Consider the following 23448-nt stretch of genomic DNA (forward strand, 5'->3'; position numbering starts at 1 on the left):
AATCATAAAAAAATTGGGTTTCTAAGTCATGTACGTTTCAAAGACGTAAGCGTATAATTTTATATAAACTATCCCTTCAGTCATATAAAAGCACTGGTCACCGGTAGGATAAAAACTTTAGAAGTAATTCCGATAATAGTGTACAGGACTAGTTTTATGCCACGTTAAAGATGAAAGTGAGTAATTATAACGCCTCAAATGGCTATAGTGATGGTCAGAGTGGCCTGGTCACGGTTCTGTTGTATTCTGTTGTTTTGCAACAACAGGAAGGCTGTCAATTACTCAACCGTGTCCTGCATGGTGCGAGCGGTACGACCCAGCATCGTGGCGGTCGTCGCGAACCACTGCGCAAGCGTCAAAACGCAGAATAGCAGAAGTGCAACAGTGTTGAAATCTGGGCCAGTGTCCTGCTGGGTCATGGCTCCACCTCTTACGGCCATTGTGGACGCCTGAGTTCCCGGCAGCCGTGCCGCAAGGACCCCCGGATGTTCACCGCCAGCGTCACACACTCGAGCCCAGGAGAAACAGAAGAATGGTCACAAAGAAGTCAAGAAACGGGGAAGTGGTGGATGAATGAAAGGTTTTGCCATTGGTACATCACAGCACTTTCAAACTACTGACCTCATCCCCATCCGCAAAGCAAGTTTGCTACTCCAAGTCGTAGACCACAACGATTCTATATAGCCACTTTGTATTTTTTCTTTTCATAAACACTTTGGAAGAGTAAGTGGAATATTTGTAGTCTTGATAACTGCAGGTTTCAGTCATGAAGGCCACGTTTCCTGTACTTTCCTGTAGCTTATGCACTACAGTTGTCGCATAAACTAATAAATGAATTAAAAACATTTATATTCTTCTCATTAACAATGTGTTGACCTGATGTCTTTTAACTATTTTAGGCCCTCCTTCCTTTGCTAGTTTCACTCATAACTAAGCACTACCATCTTAAAAGGTGACGTTAACCACTTGGGAAGGTGTCAGAAACCCATTGACTATTAATGTGTCTGCCAAGGATTGCTCACCTTTGATATGTTGGCCTTGTTTGCTCCAACAGCGGTGTTGTTAATATTTAACCGCAGCATTTTTATACTGAGACCATATCATCTGGCTTTTCAAGAGGGTGGACGGTTTTTAAGCCCGAGACGTTGCTCTTGCAAGGAGAACCAACCGAGACGAATTCTTTTCTTTTAAAATGTGTTTTCAAGGAAAAGGTCATTTAAGGGAAGTGAGAGGACAACCACACGCTAAAAATATGCAGAGGAAGCCTGCGCGCGTCTTTTATTTAATTGAAAACATTTGATTCGGGCATGATCACGATTTCACGGCAGAAGTGTGCCGATTCTGAAGAAGCAGAAATTAACCAAGAGAATAGCCGAAGGCCAAATGAGCAGCCTTTGATTGTTTCTAGGTAAGACGCGCGAGCGCGTGGGATGAGGGCTGGATCCTATTAGTATCAGCAGGTCCGCCGGCAGAGTGACGCAGCGATTCGTTTACTGACAGACGCGCACTACTGACGGTAAAATCCTGCCTGGAAGCGGGCGGGGCATTGCTCTCTAGTAAAAGGGGAAAAGAAACTTGTAATACTGACGTTGGAAAACCCTGTGTTAGCAATCAACGGTCCTCACGAGCCTAGGACCCAAACTAAATAAACAAAGCGAACCGGAACCGAAGACGAACGTCTCTGACCCACTTTAGAGTTGCCAGATCCCGCAAGAGAAACAAGCGTGAAATACGCGCGAAGTCAAAGAAAACAAACAAAACCTTTTTTTTTCCTGCACGGAATAAGTCAGATAAAGGTAAAATGTGCAACTTGCGTCACCAAATCTAGCGAAAACATACAACACCTTTGTTCTGAAGAGAATAAGCAAAATACGCGTAAAATGACCAAACACGTCACAGGACAAAGCGACTTAAAATAAGCACAAAAGAGAAACGAAAACACATTAAAATACTTTAATGACCGTTAGCAATGAATTAACCTTGCGTTGGACTAACAACGTCTGTGTCTGTGCCTGCTGTCCCCACACATAGGGGAAAAAAGCACAATGCTTACGGGCCATTTCTTTATGATGACACATAGACAATGATGTATATATGAATCAGTCATAAACACTGTATGATGAAACTGCACTTCACATAAGTAGTTTTTTTTCCTTAAAAGTGTACTGCTGTGACACCAGGGCCACTATGTCCTACGTAACACTCCAAATTGTTTGGCTAATGTAATATCTCCCATGCTTTATTTGTAAAAATTATGTTGGAAATAGTACTCAAACAGACCTGTTGTTGCTTAAATGTCCATGGCTAAAACATGTATAATATACTTGTTTTTGGCCACCCTTTGTCAGAGGCCCTGATGATGGCCCTGCTTGTGTGATTTTTGTGTTTAACAGCAGGACCCATTCACATTTATGCCATGTTTTAAATTTACGTAACAGTTTGAAAAGTACAATGCAGCTCTCAGGGATCAAGTTTTATTACGCGTTTGCTAACCTTCTGCTTAGTCTGGCATTAAGGACACGTCTCAAGAAAAGTAAATAAGATACAAATAAATCTCCTTCAATAGATTCAAAATCTAAATGGTGTTTTGTTGGCCCTCTTTTTTTTTAAAAACATTCAGACCGAGACCGTGTTGGAGTACAAGAGTTGCATTAAAGAGAGTAGGCTATCTAAGGCAACCGTACGTTACACAGACAAGCACGCTTGCCTGCGCAGATGGAGAAGGAAGTTGGAAGTGTTGAGCAACCAAGATCCTCCAGCACTTGGACGACGTTGTGAAACACAGTTTAAAACAACACCCTTTTCCTCCTCCACCGATCAGCTTCTCGCTGTTCTGCAGGTTCCCTTTCAAACATCAAACGAAATGTCAAACTACACTTTTTAAGAAAACTGCGAGTGTGGTGCAATCACCGCGCAGGCATTTAGAAAGACGACGAGCTACAATCACACATGGTGCAAGCTGTGTTCGCGGTGTGAGAAATGCACACAACAGACTTCCCTAAACAGAAGAAGATTTATTTGATAAGTTTAGATGCTGTTAATTACTCAGCGATACATTGTTTTAACCCCCCCCCCCCCTCCACTCTCTCTCTCACTCTCCCACCTTCTATTGTCATGGTGATGAACTGTTCCTTGTCTACCTGTTACTTACTCTCCTCCCTGACTGACAGGTCATTCAACCTGTCCATCAGGTTTCATTTCCTCCCGCAGGACTCAAGCAAGAACGGTCACACCTCAACAATTCAGAGCTCCCCTGTTACCAATGATGACATTTTAACAATAAATTCGGTTTAGCGGGTAGTCCACGTCCAAATGTGAAATCCAGATTTTCGGTTGAATGATGCAGATATTTTTTGGCTATATTTTTAAAATATATATGTTTTACGCACTCTCTGTCTCTATCGCAGACGCTTTTTTTTATTAATAGAAGTAGTTTGTGTGCGGCAGCTTTCCCAGTGTTTTCATGTTTGGACACACCTAAAGACAACATTTTTAATCGATCGATCTCAATAAACAATTGAATACGGGTTTGTGTATTGGTTCCTCATTGCTCATTTTCACTCAAATCAAACAGTTATGGGTGCTTGCACGTCCTGTCCGTGTTTGATATTTGGTAAGCTAAATTTAATCTCGCCGTGACATGCATTCTGTTAAGCAAACCGAGTGTTTGTGTGTTTTGAGAGGGCTAGAAAGTTCATTGCTTATCTAGCCTTGAACCAGAGTTTTTTTAACGGGCCGCTGAACTCTTTGGATTGTGGACCCTGGCTGTGTATTTTAGATAACTGTACCTCTGTGGTGACTCACGAACACAGATTTCAAAAGAGCCCCAAAACTCCAGTCACGAAACGGGAGATTTCTAATCAAGCAACTGTGAATGATTAATATGTCTTGATGTGTACGGGCTTTTGACATGTATATGCAGCGCTGTTCAGAAGAAGCCAGCTGAAGTGAAAGCAGGAGCACTGGCTGCATAATGGAAACCGAATCTCAGCAGCTGTGAGTGAAGGGGTGGGTGTGTACCAAGATGTTTTTGACAGCGATAATAAAATGCGGTCAGACACACAGGATTCCAGTACAGTAAAAATCATTTAATTCAATAAAATAGTATATAGCAGTAGACCAGTTGTACCTTTCTCATTTTTATAAGACCACTTCACTGCGTTTCCAATACTGTTACAATGAGTTGCATCATACCTCTGCAGTACAACTCTTCCCATGACAACCACTGCCCCAGATATGGCGAAAAGAATTTAAATAACAGAATATTAAACAGTAGATATCTCACTTTAAAACCCGTACAAAAATACTTTACAGACGAAATACATGACAGGGTTTCCAGATTACCAGAGTTATGCCGAGCACACGGTGGGATATTGCGCAATCCAGGCGCACAGTCCAGTTTCATGGTTTTTTTTTCTCTTCTCGGTTGTAAACGCGTCGAACGAGCGATCGCCCGTTTTTAAACGAATCGCAGAAGAAGAAAAAAAACAACAACTTTAGTTGTAAATTCTGCACTCTCGAAAGTCACTCACGGTCACCAAGCACCGCAGGAGTCCCGTCAGCACTGGCCGGTGGCGGAGAGCAGGTTGCGCAGCGTCGCCAGCTCGCGCGACAGCTGCTCCACGCGCTTCTGTAACCGGTCGTTCTCGGCCGCGAGCTCCAGCACTTTGTGCTGCGTCTCCAGGTTGCGCATTTTGGCTTTGTCTCTGCTTTTGCGGACGGCGAGATTGTTTCTCTCGCGCCGCTGTCTGTACTCTTCACTGTCCTTCTCCAGCCTTTTCTTCCCTTTGCCGCCAGAGGCCATCTTGCCGCCAGACTGAGGTGATCTTCCCTTACCTGGCGGCGCAGGTGTACCTGGCGGGCTCGAGCAGGAGGAGGACGCGGTGGAAATGTTGCCCAGGCTGCCGCTAGGAGCGTTCTGGTACTGCAGATACGAGCGCATGTCAAAGCTCCCGGAACCATCCATCGGCGGCTCTTCGTGTCGCCAGTTAGTTTTGGCAAAACTGCCCAGAAAGTCCGGGCTGAACACGGCGTCTATGCGCGTCTCCTGGAGCTCCGGGTACGCCAGCTGGTTCGAGTCCCGCTCCGTCAGCGAGATGTAGTTCTTGTAGCTCTGTAATGCCGCTCTCTTGCTCTTGTTTTCCTCGGAGAGAAAGTCGCTGTAGATTCCCAGTGCGCGGTGCCGGGCTTCGTCTTGGCTGGACAGATGCTGGTACTGGGGCGAGTCCAAATAGATGCTGAAGTCTATGGCTTTCTCGTGCTCAGAAATGTCATGAAGCTTCGTCATGGAGCCGTTCGTGGGCTGCTTGCAATTGCCGTCGCTGACCGGACTGCTGCTGGCGTTAGTGCTGTGGAAAGCGAGGTAGTCCCCCTCGTAAAAACCGGCCACTTCCATGGATCTTAACACCCGCCGGATTGCGGCAGGACGGAGATCAGGGTCTCGCCTTCCCCTGACAACTTCGCAAGTGTCACCGGCCGCGGCGTAAAAAACTCACGCGGAAAATCGAGCGCGTTCCGTCGGTAGAAATAACCAGATGACTTTTGTCTAGTTCTGTAGGCGATAGGTTGCTTGCCCAGCGCTCGCTGGAGAGCTCGAGTCAGTTCCCATGCTTCGGAAAGGGGTGTTTATAGGGGTGTGAAAGGGGCGGTGATTCTCTGTTTGGTGTGACGCGTTTTTCTGGTTTTGACCGCAGACACTCAGAACACAAATGCAATGCGATATTGATTTTATTTTATTAGTTTATTTATGTGCTCTTACATAACTCTACCGACAGAACGGTACTTTTTTAAGTAAACTAATAAAATAAGGTGGGTACAGCAACAAATGCATGCTGTTGTTGTTGTTGTTGTTTGCTTTTTTGGAGAAGCAGACAGTTACTGTTGCCATGGAAAACAGTCCTTATTCATCAATATTTGATATTTGACTATAATAATGTAGAGAGCTGTCTTTTCGAGAGCTGTGTAGTAATTAAACAAGGAACCAGAGGATGTGCAGTCAGACGTACCTAAGGGCCTTTGCTAGACATGACTACATTTACAATATAGCACAACCTTGAAATATTTTTTTTGCGTTTTTTTAATATAGTTGAATATAGTCCCTGCTACAACGAGAAGGCTTTCTATAGGGGCTGAACATGTCAAATGTGTTACTATATTACTGAATGAACATGTCTGGAATGCTGTATTGGCCAATCAGCTGCTAAGACCACCGGAAGTGTCAGTTTCATTTAAAGGTGTGTGTTTTTCATTAGCTTCTATACAGGCCAGTCATCCTGCGATACAATCCACACATTAAATTTAATTCACGTTACTGATTAATATCGCATCATATCTTTGTCTAACCTTCATTGCCCTCATGAGTAATTTCAATTTCACTTTGATTATTACAGACATGGTTCAGAGGCTCGAGGCGTTGGTAAAACTTGACTGTCTCTTCGGTGATGTGGTTAGTCTGTCATCTGGTGGGCATGTGAAGCATTACACCGCAAGAGCTGCTTAACTGAATTTCATCATTGACCTCTAGAAGCTTCACTGTCTCTCTCGGTATTTCCTTTTCTTATTTAGTTCCTGAACATCCTCCATCATAGTGCAACGCCTTGCAAGAACTGACTCATTAAGCTGTCAGCACGTAGTGAAGTTATATATATATATATATATATATATATATATATATATATATATATATATATATATTCATGTCACATATCTTCAATATTGTGTATTTTTGTATTATTTTATGTATAGTTTATTTATTATCATTCTATCATGTGTGACACTGGACCACAAAGCCAATCATGTTTTAACTTTTTTGATTTATACATCATCTGAAAGCTGAATAATAAGCTTTTTATTGATGTATGGTTTGCTATAAGACGATATTTGGTTGAGATATTTGAATAAGACTATAATTTTATATATATATATACACACACACACACACACACACACACACACACACACACACACACACATATTAGGAAATTTATATTTTTATATTTATAGTAGGAAGTTTACAAAATATCTTCATGGAACACGAACATTGGAACATTTGACCCATACAATGTATTGTTGGCTATTGTTACAAATAGTCTATAGCCTTGACACTTTTGATACTTATGACTGGTTTGTGGTACAGAGCCACATTTTAATGAACACATTCCGTTAGGGCCAGCAACACAAATCCTCCATCAGATTGTGATTTTGAACTGTCCTCTGTCAGAAATCTCTGTCCGAATCTTGACTGTATTCATCATTTATGACCTATGGACTGTTTGGACCATTATAAGAGCAAATAAAATATGACAGATTTTTTTTATTTGGAATAAATATTACATTTTTAATTAACTAAGTACATTGTCTTCTAAAGGTCAGTTTTTTTGTTGCCTAGACACTGTTTTTTCCATTTACTCATTTAAAACGTCATTACTTATTTCCCTAACTATATTTAATTTGATTATTAATAACATTATGAAATATATATATTTAGACAAAGCTCAGAAAAATAGCACGATCCACACACACCATAATTTTACATCAAAGTAATTAAAATTATTCACCGTCAGTGTAGCCTGTTTTCGGATTGGTTGCATCCGGGTGGGGTCAGGACATTCTTGCCTTCTAATTGGTCGTCATGTTTGTTATGGAAACGTGTTCTAATTGCTGATTGGATGAATTCCGCTGAAGGGCGAACGCGATTGGTGGAGGGTAGAGACGCGGAACAGGGCGGACAGAGGCGTGGAGTTCAGGATGCGGAATTAACGCATCCGCTGCGCCCGAACCGGACTGAATATGGCGAGCACCGAGAGCAAAAGCGGGTCTTCGGAAAACTTTCACACACCCGAGCCAAGCGGAGCGGACCAGCCGGGCGCGAGATGGGGTCCACAGCATGCAGGTGCTCGAGAGCTCGCGGAGTTATACTCGCCAGGTGAGAATTTAAACCGGTTCTTTACGTTTCCCGTCGGCACCGGTATCCGCCCGCCTCTGCCCACACCGAGGATTGTGCGAGGATTCAGCCACGAGTTTCTTATGGACAGCACCGGACAGCACGGTCACGGAGCCGTGGCATACGCCTCGTACTCCAGAGTAACGTTAGTGTGTTTTGAAGGTGCACATAGCAGAGAGCGTGCATATTCAGTCTGGGGTCTCTGCGGGGGTAAACACGACGCAGTTATTACTCTATAGCATATACGGGTGAATTCACGAGGGATGTTTATGTGTCAACGAGTTTGAATGAGCGCAGCGCTCCATTAGTAACGCCAGTTACCAGGTAAGTCAAACATAATCATAGCATGTGGCAAATTTGACTAAAATAGGTTATTAATCATGCTTTTGTGCGAATCTGTATCGTGTAGTCCCAAGAGAGTAATTCTGTGCCAGAAATATTTGTAGTCGTAGCTGCCAGATACTGACAGGAGATGGCTTTGATTTCTTGATGACTACATAGATGCGTCCAGTAATATCGTTTATAGTTTAAAAAGTTGTACACATAAATCATTCAGGGTTTTTTTGTGTAATAACATTAAAACGACTTCCTTAGTATCCTTATTATTGAAGTCAATCCTTATTATCTACCGTCAACTGCTTGGTCGACATTAAAAATAAATCCTTTTGCACTCAAAAGAAAAGAAAATACAGATTTGGAGGGTGAGTAAATGATCAGAGTTTTGAATGATCAAAACTTTAAAGTTTTGATCATTTTAAAGGTGCATTCAAATTAGTTAAAAGTCTGTTGTCCATCATGGCAATATATGAAGCACAACTTCAACTTCAACTACAACTTCACTAGTCAAAATTGCTTTCTGTTGGCCAAAGCAGTGAAATTGTAGCTAGCTTGACCCCACTGCGAAATCTGCATGGGGACATCTTTCTTCTTCCCTCAGCATTTCCACTTCTAACGAAAATGTGATGCCAAATGTGACTGAACCTTAACAGAATACACACTAAAAGATTACAAACATCCCAGATGTGAACCAGGAACAGTTGGTAAACGGACCTAATGCATCCAAGCCAATAGATACCATTACAAAGTCCAAAACTGGCAAATATTGAATATTGAAAAATCAATTGAAAGCACCTATAAGGACGGTGTGTGTGTCCTATTAAGTTTTTATCTTAATAGGAATTTGTTAAAGAAGAATAACAACAGAAAATGCTCTAGTTTTCTAGTATTGGCACAGCAGGTAAACACAAAACAATAGATGAATACACTGTACTCAGTAAACCTGAGCGTAACCCGGGAGGAGGAACTCCATCAGTACCAGCAGGGAACAGTGGACATTGTGTAGGGGACAAATGATGCATACGAACACAAGAACAGAACAGGAACAGAAGCAAAACAAAGTGTCACAGCCAGCAGAGTAGTGTGAGGGTGTGGTAGCTGTGGAAGGTATGAGTTTGCTGGAGTTGTTGTGGGTGGGGTGCTGTGGTTCAGTGTCAAATGGAGCAGGACCGATGTGGGTTTCTGGGTAACGTTACATTTAGTGCTTCTCTAAATTCACATCAGTTTCCTCAGAGAGTATTGGTCTGTTTACAGTCACTATGGTGATTCAGGGAGTGTTTTGACTCGCAGCTTTTCGGTTTCAAATTAACACTAAATTAATCAGTCACCTTGGAACAAACACGGTAGCATTTCTAGATTCTGTCAGCTGCGGTGTGAATCATGTCTTTTGGTCATTTCAGATATTTTCTGCTCTGAATTCAGGGCAAAGGTGAACTTGCCTTCGGCGCATAATTGTAGCTGTGAAATGAAACAATGTGACATTGAGAGGAGTGCTTTAATACAAACCCATAACATATCTGTCCGTTTCATCTATTCAAATATTAGAAGCTTTCACTACAGTATCTACAGTAATGAAGCTGTATTGGAATATTAGCTGCCAGTACAGTTATTTTCTTCATGTGGCTATGTTGCTGATTTGTATTTAGACACTTGTTTTCTTGGAAAACCATGGGAGATTTCTTTTTCTATGTGGTTTATTTGGTTGATTCTTTTTTTCAGTAGCCTGATGGTTAGGGTTGAAGCTGTTAACAAACTTTAGTACTACTTTAAGCAGACACTCAGAATAAACATACATAAAGAGTATTCCAACTTAAACTTACCAAAGCCATTTTTTTTTTTTCAAATTTAGTGCATTGCTGTTATTTTTTGACCCTGTTGACTAAGTTTGCCATTTAAAAGGTCTTGACTCTATATCTCTTTCTCACAGGAAAAAGATGTCAGGAATTGATCAGCGTGCTTCTTTGCTTTACCCTCATGGCCTTCAACTTCTGTTACCTAGTAACATACTTCCACCTAGGACACACCTGGTACATCCTCCTGGGCATCGGTTGGTACAACAAACAAACCCACATATGAACGTCAAGTAAGGGAAAATGTACATCCAGCAGGTTGTTATCGCAGAATAAGGCCCAACAAGCTTATTGGCATATGTTGTATAAGACTGAAGGGCTTTATTTATTCTGCTGGTTGTGCATTATCCGGCTTATTACACGGCTTCTTGCCACAAAAGTAAATAATTAGACATAAAACCTTGATATGAGTTGAAGTATTTTATAATATATTATATAAAGTAGTATAAAAGTAGTGGAAGGCACAACAAAAAAGTTCCAAACAATGTCATGGAAATTCCCATATTTAATGCTATAATGCTAGAAGCTGCTAGAATGATTTTTTTGTGTGACTACCAAAAACGATGTTATATGAAGTGAAATCATTTTGATATATAACAGGATTTAGAGATTGATTTTATACTCAGATTCTGCTGTGTGTGTGTGTGTAGTGGCAGGGATCCTGACAGCAGACTTTGCCTCTGGTTTGGTCCACTGGGGTGCTGACACATGGGGTTCAGTGGATCTGCCCATAGTTGGAAAGGTACAGGAGTGAAACCTGTCTTTTTAAAGTTATTAAGGGTGCTTTTTACATTTGGTTAGATTGCCTAGTACAAACCCAAGTTCATTTTCTCCCCCCTCCCTCTGCTGCTGCCGGACTGTGTTCAGATGATCTTTTTTGGGTCCGAACCGTGGTTTGTTTGCGTCATCAAGTCAGCAACTGTTTCCCCCGGTGCTTAGTAACGACGGCGCAGGAGGAGGCAAAATGCATAACATTGCTCTCTGCACTTTTGAACCGCTCCTTTTGTTTACAAAGCTTCAATGCAGAACGGCACTTACGGCTGTCTTACTAATGTACTGCTAATGCTGTAAAGTGTACTGAAGGCAAATAGAAATAATACATACATGTCAGTCACAAACCAAATTCTGCCGTTAATTGAACTTGGGTGTACACCAAAAATGCTAGTGTGAAAGCACCCTTAAGTGTTCCCAGTTACTTAAGATAAAACAATGAATAAATACTTTGAGAAAACTTCTCTTAAAAAATTAATTTTCCTTAATCTCAGGCCTTCATTCGTCCGTTTCGAGAGCACCACATCGATCCAACAGCTATAACACGCCACGATTTCATTGAGACGAACGGTGATAACTGTATGCTGACTATCGTCCCTCTGGCTAACATGGCTGCAAACTTCTTGATGCTCTCACCAGGTAAGATGTCAGAAGTATTATCCGTCCATCAGAGAGACAAATGATGAACCACATTCATTTCTGACTGTTCTCTTTTTGTACAATCCCTCTTCAGCGGAGATCTATCGGAACTACCCCTGGTACTGTTACGTCTTTGCTTTAGCCATTTTCGTTACGTTGACCAATCAGATTCACAAGTGGTCGCACACATACTTTGGGCTCCCACGCTGGGTGACGTTTCTTCAGGATTGTCATATCATTTTACCACGGAAACACCACAGAGTTCATCATGTTTCACCTCATGAAACCTACTTCTGCATTACCACAGGTGCATGCACACAAACAATAAGCACTTTTGTGCTCATATCTTCCTCGCTTGATCACACTTTCTAGGGCAGTGCATATCAGTGTTTTGTTTATGGTCTGTGTTATGTACACAAAAATTTGGGGCCAGTAAGATATACACGTAGACATTTTAGAGACAATTTTAAACTAGTATTTTAAATTATACAATTCCAATTATATACAAATTAAAGTCAATCATACTGTTACATGTGATTGACCTAAATGTATTTGTCTATGCAGGTTGGTTGAACTATCCTCTAGAAAAACTGGGATTCTGGAGAAACCTGGAAGATCTGATCCAGAGCCTGACAGGAGAGAAACCCAGATCAGATGACCTCAGATGGGCCCAGAAAACCAAGTAATCTTCCTCTGCCACCAACCCACCTCCCCTACCTCAGACCTGCTTATAGGAGAACAATCTTTCTCCGTCTATTTGTCCTCCCTCAGACAGAACCAGTGGAAAGGCAAGGTATCAAAGCCCAAATTAGAAAGCCATCAATTCTTAGCAAACGTTAAGTGAAAGAGGGTTGACTGAGCGATTGAAAGCAATATCCCACCCCGCTCACTCTAAAGATCCAAACATCTAAATCCCTGTTGAAAACTTGAGACTTTTGTGAAATGTTTAAAACTCTTCAAAGTGCAAAAAACAAGCAAATTTAAAACGCCAATACTTGAACAAAGTGGGCTCTTTTTCTGGACCTTCTCATCCTTCAACTGCTCAAAGCTTTGCTGACTAGCTTGTTTCTGAGGGACTGGCCTCTGCTCTTGGGTTTGGCCTTTGGGACTGATATCTTTTGCTCTCACCCTTCTCTTGTTTGGGGTTAAAGTGCAGTAAACTCAAGGCATTTAGGCTCTTTGACCACAGAGGGCTGGAAACACGTGTCTTCATCTGTTGCTTGTGTCTAAACGGACAGAGCAGCATCATATGCAGTCTTACTTCAGTACGCCTTAAAAGACGAAATCACAAGAAACTTGCTTTGCTTGGCCTCATCCTTACACTTCATTCATCTTTTCATTAGTAATACTTTCTTTTGAAGCACATTCGCAAATTCAGAGGTGCTGGAAGCAGTCAGCTGTTGACCAAGTATATTAGAAGTATTTCCACATAGGTTCATATTTAGGTCTTTAGTGTTTCAGTGTGAATAAGCCATGAGATCTACATTAGTGTCCTCGCTGCTCAACACTGAGACAACCCAAAAGAAACTCAGAAAAGGCCTCATCCATTTTTATTTTGTATTAACTTCATTGTAGGGTAGATTAACGCAAGCCTGACCAGCTGACTGACACAAACTAAGACTTTCACGCCATTGCTTGAGTTTTGGATTTGCATCCATTGTTACTTAACAGTTTAATGTTCAATTTAACTCTAGCATGTTAAATCACACAGCTCGTAGTTCTTATTTAATAATAGTATGAGATGTTAAAGGCAGTTACAGCATGATGAAAACGACAGAATCATCAGAACATCTAGCTGTCTACTGACAACTACTACTAACTGCTTATTTAATGAGCGTTATACACATTTTCTTTTATAAAGCTGCAATGACAATGGATTAGAAAAAGATTTATTTACTTGACTTTATATTTAAATACAGCACTAGTCACGTTTTCAAGTAATAGAAATATTAAGAAATCTTTCACTAATAAATAGGGAAAAAAAAGATCTTTGCTTTGCTTTAAAAGGTGTTGCTATTCAAGCAATGTAGTTTAGGCAGTGTTTATCATGTGCGTGGTTTCATTGTAACAGTCGTCTTATAAGAGTGAGGAAACGGAGGAAGAAATGAACAATGAATATTTTATATCAAATGTAACATAATTGTGATCATTTTTGTTGTGCCATTTTTTTGTTACTTCAATTTTTTTTTAATCCGTTTATTTTTCTAACAATAACTGTTACACCTTGTTTGCAAAGATGATTTTCAGGCCTTCAAAACTCCAAAACTGTAAAGGTCAATCTAATCAAGTTACAGCTTTTAAGTTTTATGCTTGTGTTAATATTCATGCCAAAACCTTGTTACTGTCAGCAGCAATGTGGCAGTTTGTGTGTTTCAATAGGTCAGTATGGTGATAGTACATGTTTAGATAGATCAGCTCTGCAGAAGGTCAGAGAACATGTTTTAGAGAGCGAATCTATTCATCCTGAGCTGTTAAATTGTTACAGAGGAGTCAGCCAGAACTGTAAAAAAAAAAAAAAAAAAAAAAGGATTTATGAGCTGATTCATAATGTCATGTGTTGTGTTACATCTTATTTTCCTCCTTTTCTGAATTCAGGAAGATTTGTTTAGTGGAGAATTGTAGTATTTTTGACAGTCGATTTAATATCTTATATATTTCTATGCTTATACAAGATGCCAAACTTATTTTTGCTCAGCTAATAGATCTGTTGTGGTGTGTTTGGTCTGTGTTTATTTGAAGAGGACACTCCAGCAGCGATTTATTTTTTTCACTGAACAGGGAACTGAAGCTTAAACCAATTACTTTGATTTAGTAAATGTTACATTTGTCACCGGGCTATACGTTTTTATGATGACGTTTTCTTCTATATTCTACATTGCGCTGTGTGGACGATCATATCATATTACACAGCTCTATTATTATTATTATTTTTTTTCCCACCAGCTGTAACATTTCTAAGCTTATTTCCTATTGATTCAAAATGGTGGAAGAGGTGCGATGGAGCAGCCTGTGATCGTGAAGTGGTGATGCAGTGAAGATTGTGCTTTTGTCTGGTTAAGCTTGTTCTGCAGGGCTAATTATTATATAAACCCACAGAAATGCAGGATTTTTGCTTAAGAAATGTTACTAGTTCGGTGTGCAATGTATTGTGGTAACTGATTGTATTATCAAACATGCAGGATTAGAGTGTTAAAAACCATTGCTCTGTTGAGGCTCCTTGCTTTCCATATACAGCTCAGTAATACGTGGCTGGGAGGAGATTGAAGTAATCACATTGCACTTGCTCAAAAATATTGTATTTTGTCTTAGATAACAAAGCAAAGCCAATCCCTTATTCACAGGGGTCATTTGATCGATGACCTTTGGCATTCACACTTGTTACTGAATGTTTGTTCTTACTGATTTATTGGAAGAAGCCTTTAAAATGCTCGGCTGATTTTGCGGTTCACCTCAAAGTCTCACATTCAGTACATTTTTGTAGGACGGCTACTCGTTGAAAACTGAAAATAACGCCTTAATGCCTTTTTTTGTTGTTGTTTCCTGTTTTGAAAACTTTTATGTCATTAAGTTCATATTTATAATGAAATTAATAAAGAACTGGAAAGATGTGTTGCCTGATTTGTGTCGTTCATTTCTGTTCACGAAGAGTCTCTGTAGATGTTAATTCTTGATCGAGCAGGTTTAAGTGATCTTAACAAATATTATAACTGGATTTCCAAGTACAAATATGGACATTTCCATTCAACTTTGAACCCCCACTTAAAGCTAGCTCTTTGCATCCACCAACCTACGCATATTTTGGGTAATAATCATCTTAAGTTGACTTATTATTAGAATGTTGCCATTTTATTTGGAAAACTGTGAACTCATGCGACACATCGCTTTTGTTCTTTTTCTTTTACCTTTCACCTTCATTCCAAAGTTCTCGTTCTCACTCACTCACACCTGTTACAATCCTTGTTATGACCACAATGTGACTGAACCAAAATATAAATAAATAGAGGTGGTTAACACCAGTACAAATTGCTACACTTCATAATTATACATGAAACACTATTATCAGATTACATGTAATTGATTTTGATGTATTTAAATAATACATTTATATAGACTGAACCACTTTTGTTTTTTATGTGTGTGAGTTCAATAACTCGCATTGTATATTGTCTGATTAATCTGATTGGCTCACAAGATGTCCAATTATTTTCATAGAACTGCACGACGTACGTAGTTCCAAATGGTTTCTACTATTTCAAAGGTCTTACAACAGCAAAATAACCAAAATCCACAATGACACTGGCCAAACAAATACATGACAGCTGAATTCCATGGTTTGCCACAAAATTACATTTTATTAGCTATGGCTAGTGCTCTATCTCCCTCAGAGACACACACACATTAACATACGCGCTAATGTTGTTACATCTTTACCAAGACTAAGCTTTTTAGTGGCTTTATTAATGTTTTTGATAGAAGTTACTTATGGCCGCTCCCTATGGCTGTATTTATCTGATTTGATCTTTAGGTATCTTTATCTTTTGGGTAGAATTTCAAAGCCGAGCAAAAGCTGTTAATCGGTAATAGGGGTTGTACATGTAGGTCACACCACAGTAAGCTGCACTTATACTGTACGCTGTGCCTGAATAAGCTTTAAAGTCACAATGACTTGTGATGTTTTGATTTGTTAACCTTGACTTTTCCTGCTATCACAAAGAAAATAAAAGAAGTTTAATGTTTTGTAAAAGTGTCCTATGATGAGTGTCCATTGAAAACTGACTTGAGAGCCAGACTATAGCTGAATTATTATGTGAACATAGATATGATTGTCGAACAGGGTCAAAGTACATGCCACAAAAGAGTGAATATTCTGTTCACAATTAAACTCAGAGGCCCGGCAGAACTACAAGTCAGTTTTTTACTATTCACTTAACACCGTGGACGCTCACTTTACATTTTGATGTCAATGCTGTAGTACGACAGGAGTTTCGCAGAAAAACTGGACCTGATTAAATGGCTTTTTTATGCAGCGTCATGTGACGACAGAGTAATGCACCTCATTAGAGGAGGATGACCTTCATGAGAGAGGCAGACCCACCCACACTCATGCTGAAATCACATATCATTGTGGACATTTTTTGACGGAGTTGAGAAGTTAACCGGTAACAGTGGGACACCAGACCAGGGAATGACTGTACATATAGCACGCACTAATGTCTGTTGATGAGGAAGAGCATGTTCAGGCTGGCTCATTGCCTCAGCATGTGAGTACCGTATTTGTTTCACGCTCCTTCAATGAGGTGGTACATAAACCAATCATTTGTCTTGAGTTACTGGCACCAGATTTTTGCTAGAGCGGAAAAATGCTGACAACTATTTTTACCATGTCGCTACTTTTATCATGGTACATTTGAGCAAATCTGGTCTGAATTAAGCCATTGCACAACTGATGTTGAAAAGATATCAATTTGATACCAAAAATGTTACAGTTCATGTTTGAATTAAACCTTTTTTTACATAATTATACAATTTACAAGCTGTATTAATTCAGCATTTCACATTTTACTGTTGTAATACGTTTATCTTTTTATTGCCATGTTGCACTTTGTATTGTATTGCACAAAACATGTTATATAATTTGTTTAATTTGATTTTATACATGAAATCAATTTTGAGGTTTTGAAGCTGTTTTTTAATAAAATAAATGCAGACCAATTTAAACATATACTACTTAAATACTTGGTACCTTGAATATTTCTTTCTGTTTCTCACAGAAGGTAATCTGATGTCTTCACGAAGGCAAGAAGAGAAGACATCCAAACATAGCCAAACTGAAGTGGCTTCACACCATATACAATACCGAGTTGTCTGACATCAGATATTTCTTCAGCTACGTATTTCAACCAGTTTTTCAGCATGCCTCTGTACATCCATGCCTTGGCATGTGCTTTTGGTCTGGGCTCCTGGGTGTCCATTAATGGCTTGTGGGTGGAGCTTCCTCTAATAGTCAATGTTCTGCCTGAGGGTTGGGACTTGCCCTCGTACCTCACAGTCATCATTCAGCTCGCCAACTTAGGCCCTCTGCTGGTGACCCTGGCACACAAATTCTGTCCTGGACGACTACGTGAACATCTGGTCATTTATGCGGTCCTGTCGATCGGTGTTGTAGCTTGCGTCCTACTCGCTGTGTTTTGGAAGAACACCACTGTGATCCTTGGGCAACCACGAAGCACAGCATTTTTCAGTCTCACGTTTTTTCTCGCTCTAGTCGACTGCACCTCATCTGTCACCTTCCTGCCATTCATGATGCAACTTCCGGCCAAATACATCACCACATACTTTATTGGAGAAGGCCTGAGCGGTCTGGTTCCAGGCCTGGTGGCGCTGGCACAAGGGGTTGGGATGTCAAAATGTGTCAATGTGTCTCATGTGCCTGATAACTTCACAGAGCCTGGACCTCCAATCTTCATTGTGGAGACCCAGTACCTCCCTCCTAATTTCTCCACTGAGATCTTCTTCTCCTTCCTGGCCGTAATGACAGCAATAAGCCTGGGTTCCTTCATCATATTAAACCGAATGCCTCGTATTTTTGAACTATCCACTGAAAATCTTGTCCCGGACACAGATGCTGTTGCAACAATCTGCAGGGGTTTGGAAGATCCTGTGGACCCCGTTCCAAAGACAAACAATCCAGAGGAAGAGGAAAAGATGAGAAATACAGCACTGCTTTCTAAACCAATGCACTCTGGCTATCAGCTGGCGTTTATCTATTTTATGGTTTTGTGGGTGAACTGTGCAACAAACGGACTGCTGCCCTCAGTGCAGACGTTCTCCTGCATGCCGTATGGAAATATGGCCTATCACCTGTCAGCTGCTCTATCGGCAGTAGCCAACCCAGTGGCCTGCATCATTGCCATGTTTTTCCCCAAACGGTATCTCTACTACAATCTAATAATCGTACATTTATTTACCATTGTATTATTGTTCTTCTAAGTGGCAAAACTGTGTTTCAAATATATATTCCAGGTTAAATACTATATATATATATATATATATATATATATATATATATATATATATATATATATATATATATATATATATATATATAGTGCATTTCAAATGTCTTTAATTTACAAAGTTAAGATTCATAATTGCAGTTTGACTAACAAGAGGAATTTTCTTACAGCTCTTTAGTTTTCCTAGGCATCCTGTGTCTGCTGGGTTCTGTTTTTGGAGGCTATAATATGGCCATGGCTGCCATGAGTCCCTGCCCATTACTCCAAGACACACCTCTAGGGGAAGCTATTATAGTGAGTTACCTTTACTAAAATTTTTTGGCCTGCTCTCGATTTAATTTGAAATGATATCGTAAAAGGGTTAGGCCCTTTTTACACTAGTGCGTTTTAGGTTTGTAAAACGATATGAAGATATGAATAGGCAGATTCCCTATTATTTAGATGGCGGATGCGTCTGTGTGCTTGGATCAGTTATATGGGGAATCTGTCTATACATATCTATTATGTTTACACAGTCGTCAAGGATACACAGAGAAAATGTGGGCAGCTACGCCATCACTTTCAGTTTACACTGAAACACAGCCCCAGTTTTCAAACTAAAACGGGGTCTGCAGCGTTTTTAAAAGTATCTGTTTTCAACCTTAAAAAAGCTGGAGCAGTGTAAACGGCTGCCATAACCATAGCAAAAGTTAGTATAAACACTAGTATAAACATAGCCTTAGTTTATCCAAAAGTGGAAATTTTGTTAATAATTACTCACCCTAAAGCTACAAGAACTTAAAATAGCGAAAAAAAAGTACAGATTCAATGAAACAATTCTTCTTAGTATTCTTAAAGTATTCCTGTAGCTTTGTAAAATTACAGTTGAACCACCGATGCCACATGAACTGTTTTAACATTTGGGAACATTTCAGTTAGATTGCTTTCTATGGAGGATTTTATAAAAATATCTTAATTTACATTCCAAAGATCCTCAAGCCACAAATAAAACAAATGTCAAACAGCTAACATACGAGTACAAATGAAACCTAGCAAACTTTACAAATGAAAAGCACTCGATTTGGTATAATACAGAAACACTAGAGAAAACAACTCCCTAGTTTCAAAGTCAAGTTTTTGCGTCAAGTTGAGTAATTCTGGGCTGAGGTAACATATGGAAGTCTTTTCTCAACACCTCTGTATAATTACTCAATGATTACTCAATTACTCAAATGAGCACTTCAGATCTACTATTATGGTCTTGGCAGTTCCTTTCTCATTTCTAACCTTAAAATATTTGACTTATTTTAGGTTCTGTCATGGGTGTTTTTCACTGGTCTGCTGTCCTATGTGAAGGTGATGGTGGGTGTGATACTGAGGGACCGAAGTCACAGCGCCCTCGTCTGGTGTGGAGCGGCAGTTCAAGCAGGCTCTTTGCTGGGCTCCGTCATTATGTTTCCCCTAGTTAGCATCTATCATCTTTTCCAATCGGGAGATGTTTGCAACACCATATGCCCATTATAATAAAGGTTAATTAAATCTAACATGGGAATAAACTACTGCTTACTGAGCCAATATCTGTGACATATTGTTTAACGAATATCTGGCACTCCTCAGAACTAATATTTGCACATTTTTGTGGATTATTATTTATGGTGTCAAGAGTTCATGCTATCTGGAAATCTCCATAAAGTGTTTCTTAATCACTTATGTATTACCATATGTATATAATCTTATGATTATATTATTAAATTATTTAGTAAATGCTTACTACTAAATGGAGGTTTTCTGTTGAATGAATGTTTTCTAACTTTCTAGGTGCTATCAGATTCTGCGGTGTGTTGTCAGTTACCACAGATAATAATCAGTGCTCACAATAGAAGTCTATAGATTGATGTTGGTGTGTTGTTCTCTGTGTAAACAGTCCCTTTCTTTTTCTATTATGTGAAACCTTCATGGTTTAATGGCTTTGTATGGTCACAGCGGGTGTTTTTTTTGATAAAACTAGTTTAGCAGTTTTAGGTCTTGCTATATTTACATTTTTTAAAAACATTTGTTATAATACTTTTTTGTCCCATAGACTAGTACTATGAGTACAATGCTGTACACATTATATGTGTTTGTTTTTATAAAGTGAGAAACTAAATATTTTTGTGACAGTCAACTGTAATGACATCTATGTCATCACTAGGTGGCGCTCATTTGCTGCATATTTTCATTTTAATTGCATTTTTATTCAAAGTGAACTACTGCAGGAGGGTGTTACTGACAGCAGCTCCAAAAATTATATTCAAAATGAATGAATAAATGAATCAGTGTGACATCAGACATTCATTTACTTTTGCCAAAAGCATGTGATCTATAACACCCAAAACATCATTCATCTGAGAGCCACACGACTGCTTTAGTATCTTGTTCAAAATGGGCAAACTCAAGTGCAGTTTACCGTTTTTTATTTATTAATATTTATAAAGCTCAATGTTGATCTGACCATGAAATAACAATTGGGACTGGGGCATGGTGAAAATAGAAAAACTGAAGACTTTATGATTTTTTTAAAAATCATTGTAATTATTTTAGCGTCAATACAAAGACACAAACTAATCACTTTGACAGTGACTTTTATTTCTAAAATAAAACTGCATTTTGAAATATAGAATCAGCTACAGATTTAAAATTGAAGCAGGGCACATCTGTTTGGTAGGTGCCATTTTATATTTTGACCACCAGATGGCTACTAGATACAAAATTGAAAAGCTTTGAGTAATAAATCTCTTTACTCCATTTTTTATAATTTTTGTTAGGAAAGGAAAAGCCTCAGGTCTTGGCAAACACTTTTTTAAATTGTTCGTTATTACCAAATGCTTAAAATTCAGCGAAAATCAACTTGCAGATACGTAATAACCGTGGATTCAATATCTTGCTCAAGGGTGTAAATTGTAATTGTGATCTGAATAAATCCTCAGCTCTTGAGTTGAACATTTTGGAATCATTCTGGCATCTCTTGAGCCAGCAGTTTAGATTTTCAATCCTTAGACGTCCACCGCCCACATCCTTTTCTGAGTCAACCGACTGCTATCAATAAGCAGAAGTACACAAATCTCTAATGACAGCCTCTAACACATCTTGCCTCTTGCAGGTTGCAAAAATTCCAAGTACAAATATCTAAACATTCTTAAATCCAAATTCATTTTCCAGAATTACTTAAGATATTACATTTTGTTTTCTGAAAAATCCATAAAGATTAAACAAGCTAAAAAAAATACCTGACAATGGAGTAAAAATGAAAAAAAAGGAACACAAAATTATTTTTGGTAGATTGTTCTCTTAATTTGGACTTGATTTTGATTCATTTTTCAGAAAGAAAGGCTATATCATGTCATTTTGCTTCTCAAGTAAATGCATCTTGAGTAAGAAATGTTTATTTGTACTGTAAAACAAGACGGAAATAGGAAAATGATTTTGAACCATTTTGACTAATTTAGTCAATCATTCAAATGCCAAAATGGGTGCTGCACCATGTGTGCCTGCGACAATATTTGATTCAAAATCCTCACAGAGACAAAATATAGAATCCAACAAAAGCAGGTGCCATAGAACACGCATGCACCCTGAGAAATTGACCAAAAACCTGACTTTTGCCTGTGGTAGGTTATACAGTCAAATCCCCTGCTATGCCAGAGTCCCGACAGGTGATCGGACCGCCACAAATGGTTAACTAATGAAGAGAAACAAAAAATGAGCAGTATTACAACACTCGTCCTGAGGGATTCGAGAGACAGACAAAGAGAGAGACGCAGAGAGTAAAGGAGAGAGTGGTGTCAGCTGCTGACCCTGATTCTTGGGCACTCAGGAATGCTTGACTGATCCTAACGGGGCATAAAAGGCCTAAATTACCCCCCTATGCAAAGCCTAAGGGTCAGAGGTCAGGAGATCATGCAGATGCCTCCTTCTCACTGTAATCAGCATCCTGATTTCCACAAAGAAACATCTGAGGATCATATGGGTCTGTCAAATATTGATAAAACACAGTATTATATATATATATATATATATATATATATATATATATATATATATATATATATATATTTCAATTTCAGAAATTTTTTTATCTTAAAAAATCTGGGTCTTTTTCATCTAGGTTCTGGGTATATAAAGTACTATATAAACTACTGATTCACACTGTTCAAATACACATGGAGACTCATAAGCCACTTTCTGTGCTGGTTCATTCACTTAAGGGCCCAATTGTTCAGATGTCAAAAATGGGGCAGAAATAGCAGAGTACCAGGATAATTAGCTCAATTTCTTGGATCTATGTCTTTCTGTCGCTCTCTCTGTCCCTTTGTGCTGCTATGGTATTGACATGCAAAGTGTTTGCTGAGGAGAGTGTATGATTCTCTGGCTGAGTGTCAGATGGTCTTTCACTCTCCCAGCTGGTCCAAGAGCGCATAGCCACCTGGTTTCCTTCTTTTCGGTCACGTGAGAGCTGCAGAGGGTTGAGGGCTCTTTAAAAATCACTGCTGCGAGTTCCATCTGCTCTGGACCAAACTTCAACAACATCAACATGCCCTTAAGTCTCCTAGCCCATCAACCGAGACCCAACTTGATGAACACGCTGCCTGTGAACAGAACAGTGTCACGCTGATGTTCTCCAGCTCAGTAAGTGAGAGAACATGGGATGCAAAGGTGGAAAGACAGCGAGGAATCTTTCTATGACACTCTTTTGAAGATTCGTAAGCTTACACTGACCTTGATGAGTTTTGGCATCGTTGAATTGGTAGTGAAGTGGGAATAAATAGTGGTTTGTATAATACATTAATTAATTAAATGTGAACTGCTGCTCAAAAGTTGGTGTTTTAAAAATAGGATTTAGGTTTTTGAAAGAAGTTTTGGTTCAGGTGCCCTTCAC

General features: G+C 39.5%; 3 protein-coding genes and 1 long non-coding RNA gene across 4 annotated transcripts in view; 2 read left to right on the forward strand and 2 right to left on the reverse strand.

Moving 5' to 3' along the window:
• Positions 1-23448, reverse strand: part of LOC122350567 — a 62465-nt gene that overhangs the window by 15886 nt on the left and 23131 nt on the right. The window lies entirely within an intron of this gene.
• Positions 4068-5605, reverse strand: cebpb (CCAAT enhancer binding protein beta). The gene has a single exon (XM_043247173.1). The coding sequence runs from the start codon at positions 5393-5395 to the stop codon at positions 4559-4561; it is 837 nt and encodes a 278-aa protein (XP_043103108.1). The 5' UTR covers positions 5396-5605; the 3' UTR covers positions 4068-4558.
• peds1 (plasmanylethanolamine desaturase 1) lies at positions 7733-15146 on the forward strand. The gene is made up of 6 exons (XM_043247174.1): positions 7733-7924; positions 10206-10325; positions 10779-10870; positions 11394-11538; positions 11633-11845; positions 12103-15146. The coding sequence occupies exons 1-6, from the start codon at positions 7789-7791 to the stop codon at positions 12222-12224; spliced, it is 828 nt and encodes a 275-aa protein (XP_043103109.1). The 5' UTR covers positions 7733-7788; the 3' UTR covers positions 12225-15146.
• slc52a3 (solute carrier family 52 member 3) lies at positions 16049-20551 on the forward strand. The gene is made up of 4 exons (XM_043247169.1): positions 16049-16799; positions 17310-18467; positions 18725-18848; positions 19845-20551. The coding sequence occupies exons 2-4, from the start codon at positions 17452-17454 to the stop codon at positions 20055-20057; spliced, it is 1353 nt and encodes a 450-aa protein (XP_043103104.1). The 5' UTR covers positions 16049-16799; positions 17310-17451; the 3' UTR covers positions 20058-20551.

The sequence above is a fragment of the Puntigrus tetrazona genome, chromosome 8, assembly GCF_018831695.1.
Source record: "Puntigrus tetrazona isolate hp1 chromosome 8, ASM1883169v1, whole genome shotgun sequence".
Classification (NCBI taxonomy): domain Eukaryota; kingdom Metazoa; phylum Chordata; class Actinopteri; order Cypriniformes; family Cyprinidae; genus Puntigrus; species Puntigrus tetrazona.